The 7,919-nt window shown below is 37.0% G+C and overlaps 1 protein-coding gene across 1 annotated transcript; it reads left to right on the plus strand.

Annotated features, from left to right (window-relative positions):
- Window positions 1–1,208: 1,208 nt before the first annotated feature.
- LOC143570616 (ras-related protein Rab2BV) lies at window positions 1,209–3,627 on the plus strand. Its single transcript, XM_077056225.1, has 3 exons — window positions 1,209–1,269; window positions 1,471–1,642; window positions 2,843–3,627. Exons 2-3 carry the CDS (start codon window positions 1,478–1,480, stop codon window positions 3,332–3,334), a joined length of 657 nt encoding a protein of 218 aa, XP_076912340.1. The 5' UTR covers window positions 1,209–1,269; window positions 1,471–1,477; the 3' UTR covers window positions 3,335–3,627.
- The last annotated feature ends 4,292 nt before the right edge of the window (window positions 3,628–7,919 follow it).

Raw genomic sequence — 7,919 nt, forward strand, 5'->3', positions numbered from 1 at the left:
AAATATGATATTTGTTTAACAGTTTTGTTTAATTTAAAAAACACTTACTATATTTATTTGAATTTGTTACATTATATCTTATTACATCATATCATATATTGCTAACATAAATTATTTAGTTATTATTATTCAAGACATATTTTTCTTTATCATGTGAAACTCGAATTCAATACCTTCGAACATTTAAGATACATAACAGACCACCAACCTAATGACAAATATAATAACTGTAACAAAAACAAACGTATTTATCGAACCTGTTTCGATTGAAGTATATCCCAAAACATGATTTGGCATGCTATGACAATGGTAAGGACAAAACACAAAGATATTCTTGATTTTGTTAAAACTTGTATGAATTATGAAACTAGCCATTAAAAACTAATTACTTACCTGTCAAATGACGAGACAAAAAATTAATGTTCATAAATAAAATTGAAAATTAATTAATCCAATAATCAATTCTTAATAAACCCATTAAAACAAAATCGGTTTGACCATTTATTTTTTCTTCTTTTTCTTTTATAATAATAAAGTCCAGCTACACGGAATAATCAAATGACAAAAGACGATCTCATACACCCAACACCAGATAATTTAAACCCATCATATTTATTCTAGGAAAAACCCGCCAACCAAATACCCACATAACTCACTATAGTAAAACCTTACTACCGTTTTTAACCCAGTCACTATGCCGTCGATATCGCCAATATATCACCGATATATCAGTGATATATTGGTTATCGGTCATTGGCGATATATAAATCAGAATATCGGTACCGATAATATCAACGATCTTGACCGATATTGGACTAATATTTGACCAATATATCACCGATATTCCCGATATCAGTGTTTTAAGTCTTAACTATCAACTTTTAGTGTTCAATGTTAGTGTTTTAAGTCTTGATCAATTCTTTGTTAATAGTGTGAGACTATACTGTGAGTTATTAATGTTAAAATTGTTATACATATGAATTTTACATTATATTAAACTACCGATATCTCACTGTGATAACTGATATCTCAGATAGATATCCGATATTTTTCCGCATTAATTGCTTAGCCCAGTCATACCGGTTGAGCTAAAATAACTACTATTATTATTAATATTATTATTATTATTTCCAAGTTTAACGAAGTATAAAATCATTTCCTTGTCCGTTAGTATATATTAACGTCGGCTTATTCCAAACCTCTTTCCCCATTGTTTCAAACCTCACTTTCATCCTAGACGACATTCTCATTTTCTTTCCGATTTCATAGGTAACGTCTGTCTTTACTCGTCAATTCAACACGTTTTCCGTGTTTGATCATGTTTTCCGTACTGATTTGAGTTGATTAATCTATGATTTAGCTCTTAAATCAAAATATTAAAACTAGTTTGAATCGATCTGCTTAGATCCGGTGTATGTATGCTTGTTTATTAATTCGATTGAATTCTGAATTTTGATTTTGTGGGTATAGGTTTATTATGGCTAATAGAGTTGATAATGAGTACGATTACTTGTTCAAGATCGTGTTGATTGGTGATTCAGGTGTTGGTAAATCCAATATTCTCTCCAGGTTTACCAGAAATGAGTTTTGTTTGGAGTCCAAATCCACTATTGGAGTTGAATTTGCTACTCGTACTCTTCAGGTCAGTTTATTATTATTATTATTATTATTAAATTGATTGAAATCTGTATGATCTGAATTAGAGTTTTTGTTAATTTTGTCGTCTGATTGGTTATCTTGATTTCTAGCTGTCATGTTTTTTAAGGGTAAAATTTTAAAGTCTGATTGATGTTATTTCAAATTATGCACACCAGGTGTTTGATAATATGTCTCGGGTATTAAATTTTTGAAATTGTTAAGCAAAATCTATGGTTTGTGTTTATGGTGGAAGTGAAACTCTGTTTTATGTTTATGATAATTGGTCTTTGAATTTCCATGATGATTGGAATGATTTGTTGTTTTTTTTGTGGTTTTTAAGGAAGAATAGAGAACGAGTAGTGACGGAATTAGGATTTTGGATTCGAACAAAACAAAGTTCCGTAATTTCTTCATTTAGTTTATAAAGTTGTAACGTTTTTTTTTTTCTTTTTATGAAGTTTTAAGATTAATCGTTGACATCATTAGAAATTAATAAAGTCACAAGGAATTCATTCTGGCCGAGAATGAGTAGTGACGGAACTAGGATATTGGATTCGAACAAAAGAAAGTTCCGTAATTTCATCCTTTATTATATAAAGTTGTAGCGGTTTTTTTCTTCTTTTTATGAAGTTTTAAGATTAATCATTGACATCATTAGGAAGTAGAAATTAATAAAGTCAAAGGGAGTTCATTCTGGTCAACAAGATTCTCCATGTTCATCCTACTAAAGGCTATTTAATACATTTGACTAATAAACAAACATATCATTTAATGGTTTACCTATTTCTTTGATTAGTGTTTGAGCATGTTATATAAGTTATTATTAACCAGTTGTTCTATGTTTATTATATTATTTAAAAATTAGGCATTCTTGATCACTTGAATATGAACAGGAGCCTGTTCATATTCAAGTGATCAAGAATGCCTAATTTTTAAATAATATAATAAACATAGAACAACTGGTTAATAATAACTTATATAACATGCTCAAACACTAATCAAAGAAATAGGTAAACCATTAAATGATATGTTTGTTTATTAGTCAAATGTATTAAATAGCCTTTAGTAGGATGAACATGGAGAATCTTGTTGACCAGAATGAACTCCCTTTGACTTTATTAATTTCTAACATGTAATGAATGTTTATTTTTTTGTAAAGAGCACACTGGTTATATATTAAAAGTTAAAACATTTTTATAAACAGGTTGATGGGAAGACAATAAAGGCTCAAATTTGGGACACAGCAGGGCAAGAAAGATACAGAGCAATCACGAGTGCATACTATAGAGGTGCGGTTGGGGCCCTTCTGGTGTATGACATCACCAAAAGTCAAACCTTTGACAATGTCCAAAGGTGGTTACGTGAGCTAAGAGACCACGCAGACTCGAACATTGTGATCATGATGGCTGGAAACAAGTCAGATTTGAGCCATCTTAGAGCCGTGGCTGAAGAAGATGGTCAATCTTTGGCTGAAAAAGAAGGCCTTTCGTTTCTCGAAACGTCAGCGCTCGAAGCATATAATGTTGAGAAAGCGTTTCAAACCGTGTTGACGCAAATATATCATGTCATTAGCAAGAAAGCGTTGGCGGCACAAGAGGCAAATGGCGGTGGTAGTACTGCTTTACCTGGTCAAGGAACTACCATTAATGTCGGCGATTCGTCTGCGAACACAAAGAAAGGTTGTTGTTCAACTTGAGTTGGAGATTTGGTAAGAAAAGTGTATTTCAACATTCTTTCTTTTCTTTTTTATTTTTATTTTTATTTTTTGTTTTTGTAATCGAGAAACTCTTTTGTTTGACCTTGTAGAATACCATCTTACTTGAGAACAAATATTGTGAAAGTTGAAACATGATTTAGTATTTATCTGCTATTCCGATATGTGGTAGTATTATGTCATGTCGTATGTGTGTAGGTGTAGTGCCCGGTGACATTGATTCGTTGTTGACTTTTTTGTTTCAGCTTTGCTTATTATATTTACGTGTTGACTTATTTCGTTGATTTGACTATGTTCATTCGAATTACACTTAGCCGGTATTAATGCTATTATTTACTCGATTTAAGTTAATCATTCTGATTATGCGACTTGATTGGAAAATTGAAAGTCAAGTGACTCCTTTGAACAAGTTTGCCTAGTTGTTTGTTGGGATCATAAAATGCAGTGTTCTTGGCACTTTAACGACCGCAGGGTCGAATATGGATGTTGCAGTAGTTTTGGCCTTTTGGGGTCATTTAGAGTTGAGTAAAAACTATTACACCCATAATAATTGCCATTTACTAATCACACAAATTAGGCCATTTACCCTAATTTTTTATTTATATTAGATTGTAATTTTTGCCCATGTGGTATTGTGGTTTAGCTCCGATAACCCGTTTATAAAAAAACCACAATTTTTGGACAAGTAAACCTTTGATGTTTAATTTATTTAACGGTTTTGACCCCTAAACAAGATGCCGTCCATTCGGTTTGTTAATGATTGCATGTGCTCCTCACACGAGGGGCAAAATGGTCTTTTAATATAACCTAATGTCATGTATGTAACTGAACAATTACCGAAGACGCGATAATCAATTGGCAAAAACTAAACCCAACAATGTTCAAAATTGATCGATAAGCCCTCTACTTAATCGATCGGCAAAATCCCAAGGTGTGATCAAACCCCTACAGACATGAAACGGCGACGGTGATATGCAAATGTGGTTCCGAAATGAATTTATATCATAAGCGCACTTAAATTTTATATAAACGTCACAAATTAAACATTAAACTAAGTGTAGTGGTTTAAGTAAAAAGTGAAAACGAAATTGCCACGTAGGCGAGTATGCTCTCACTAACTTTTTTCTATCAAACGCATTATAGTTTAACCAATAACATAATATTATTATTTATTTATTTTTATATGAATATACAAAAGATTGAGAAAAAATGACAAAACTAGTCCTTTATGTTTGCACGTTTTTTCAATATTTGTCATTTAGCAAACTTAATGACAAAGAATATCCTTTAAGTTTAAAATCCCTATCACGTTACGTCCTTTGTCATTAACGGAGTTAATTTTTCTCGTTAAATATAGTCATGTGCAAAGCACATGAGGGCAAATTGGTCTTTTAAATTCCAGGTACTTAATTTTAATAAAAGAGATTTGTGTGTGTGTGAATTCAATAAAACTGTTGGTACATAAATGTCAGTAGTTCATAGTCTAGCGTTTGTAATCGAGTCTGTAATGTAATTATGTTTAAGTTTATGTTTATGTATGTAAGCGAAGTTGTCAACAAGTTCGCTTAGGCGAACTTGTTGAACAAGCGAAGTTGTCGACAAGTTCGCCTAGGCGAACTTGTTGAACGAGCGAAGTTATGGACAACTTCGCCTGAACATATCGGGCGAAGTTGTCGTGTCTATATATACTGTAGCCGACGGATTGTTTAGGTGAACGAGAGAGGAATCAGTAGTTGAGTTCAGTGAACGTGCCGAGAGTCTGTAATAGACGTGTTTCAAGTTATAATATATAACGTGTTCGTTTGTATCGCGTGTGATTGTTTTACGTATTCTACGCTCGTAACTACCTACGCCGGGATTCCGCACCTACGTAGATAGCGATATCCCGTGTAAGATCCGTACGGGAACCTACAATTGGTATCTACGTAGGTGCGGATCTACAATTGGTATCAACGGATCTTACACGGGATATCGCTATCTACGTAGGTGCGGAATCCTTGCGTAGGTAGTTACGAGCGTAGAATACGTAAAACAATCACACGCGATACAAACGAACACGTTATATATTATAACTTGAAACACGTCTATTACAGACTCTCGGCACGTTCACTGAACTCAACTACTGATTCCTCTCTCGTTCACCTAAACAATCCGTCGGCTACAGTATATATAGACACGACAACTTCGCCCGATATGTTCAGGCGAAGTTGTCCATAACTTCGCTCGTTCAACAAGTTCGCCTAGGCGAACTTGTCGACAACTTCGCTTGTTCAACAAGTTCGCCTAAGCGAACTTGTTGACAACTTCGCTTACATACATAAACATAAACTTAAACATAATTACATTACAGACTCGATTACAAACGCTAGACTATGAACTACTGACATTTATGTACCAACAGACTCCCCCTTGGCAGTAGCTTCATATCTTGATCTTCAAAGCTTGTGTCTTGTAATCTCTCGTCTTCTCTCTTCATCTCTTCAAGCATGCACTCCCTGTCTAACACATACAGAAACCAACTTCTGGTACTTCTTAGCTTCCTCTTTCCAAGCAGGAATGTAGAAAATCTTCTTAGCATGTAGTACCTGCAAGTCAGCTTGAGACAGATTGACTAAGTGCATAGGATCATACACTCTCATGATCTCTTGCTCATCTTCATCCTCCATGACCGCTTCAGCAGTTTCACAATCCACGTACCACCACTTCAAGTCTTTCAAGACGTTCTTGGGCATCACCTTCATCGGCACTTCTTTTAAATGACGGACTGGTTTATACTTCATAACCATCCATGGTTTGCCGTCTGCCCTCATCCCTCTATCTTTGTCTTCTATTAACTTCCCTTTCTGAGGCTTCAGAAGTTCAAACTTTTTATCTTTAATGGCCTCTTTCCAAACAATTTTCCCAATTACTCTCGCCATGTTATCATCACTTCTGTTTATCAGCCCCAGTCTTGCTAAGTCTTTCACCTCACACTCCGGTAAGGTATTCAGGGATCTTAACAACTTCTTGAAGTACTGAATGCCGTCGTAACGTTTGATCACAAATAGTTTCAACTCTTCATCGTACAACCAACATATGATTCCCTTCTTTGATTCTGCATATCCCTTTATATTATACGACTTTTTGAACATCGTCGGTACTGCTGGCTTCTTCGTCTTTACAAACCACTGAGCGCAGCCTTCCTTCCAGTTTGGCTGATCTTCCCACTCAGTGTTGTCAACCGCAGCATCTTCACATATAGTCGACTGTTCAACCACAGGGATCTCATGCTCTACATTTTCTTCAACAATCTCTCCTTCTTCTGTCACATTCTCAACCACAATTTCTGCACCAATCTTTTCGATCTCATCGATTGGCAGAACATCATCTTCATTTATCAACTCATCATCCTCTAACATATCGTCTATCTCTTTCAGCGCATCAATCATATCATCAACAATCTCAACATCTTCAACCACATCCACATCATCACCAACAGCAACCACATCATCACCAGCGGCAGACTCCCCCTCAGCTGTGGAAGCCCTAAGAGCTATAGTAGTTCTTGGCAACTCACCACCTGCACCTTCCGGTGCATTGGGATCATCGTCTTGATCATTTCTTCTTTTCGTCCTCAGCTCGTCGCCTCTACAGCTCATCTCCCCCTGAGATGCCAAGAACACCTTCAAGGCATCTATAACTTTCCCATGCTCAACCAGGAGGGATGCCTGCAGTTGATTTGCTTCCACTAGGCGTTGAATTGTCTTGGACTGCTCAGCAACGATCCGCTCTAGTGAAGCTATTCGTTCCGAGTCTGAAGTGGGCGTAACCGCAGGTGGTACACTTAGTAACCCTGCAGTGGTAGCAACAACTGTCGACTCTTTGAATTGTGCAACAACCTCCGACGTAGTGAGCGTTGGAGGCGGCAACGATACGATCTCCGGAGCCGAGAGTTGTGCTGTGGTGGATGGGATGCTAACAGATGCAGTAGTTGCCACCACAGGAACAACTGTAGCGCTTAAGCTTGTAGTCTGTGCTGTAGAAGGGACCAAAAACATACCAGACAAGGCAGGTGGAGCAAAACGTACCAACCGTGAAGTCTCTCCAGCTCCTACACCCATACCTGTCCTTTCCCTTCGTGAACGCTTTCTCACCAGCTGCACAGCTTCTTCTTCATCATCTTCCTCGTCGTCGTCGTCAACAGTTCTCTTTTGTTTCCCAACTGTTCTCTCATGCGTTACCATCATCCGTCTAGCCTCTTCCATCACATCATCAAAGTCAGCCTGTGGACCCGAGACTTGAATATTCTCTTGAGGATCAACTCGGTCCATATCAAACATTCCTTGGCCTCCCAACATGGCATTAAGGTCAATCTCTGCAGCTGACACAGCAGCAGATACAGCAGGCGCAGCTGATACAGCCTGGGGTGCTGCCGCCTGTTGTGGTCTTGGGTCTCTGAACTCGTCCCCTGCCGCAGGCACATACTCCGGGTTTATAAGGTACCCAAAGAGCGGAGTATGCCTGGGACGCAGCTCAGGCTTGCTTCGTGCGCTGGAAGTGCGACACTGTGCAAAGATACGTTTTGTCA

The sequence above is a fragment of the Bidens hawaiensis genome, unplaced genomic scaffold, assembly GCF_021521415.1.
Source record: "Bidens hawaiensis isolate Kalapana, Puna unplaced genomic scaffold, B.hawaiensis_p1.1 tig00025013_1, whole genome shotgun sequence".
Classification (NCBI taxonomy): Eukaryota; Viridiplantae; Streptophyta; class Magnoliopsida; order Asterales; family Asteraceae; genus Bidens; species Bidens hawaiensis.

Coding starts and splice junctions, on each gene's coding strand:
- LOC143570616 (XM_077056225.1), top strand. CDS start 1,478: ATGGCTAATAGAGTTGATAATGAGTACGATTACTTGTTCAAGATCGTG. Junction 1,643..2,842: donor TTGCTACTCGTACTCTTCAG/GTCAGTTTATTA, acceptor TTTTATAAACAG/GTTGATGGGAAGACAATAAA.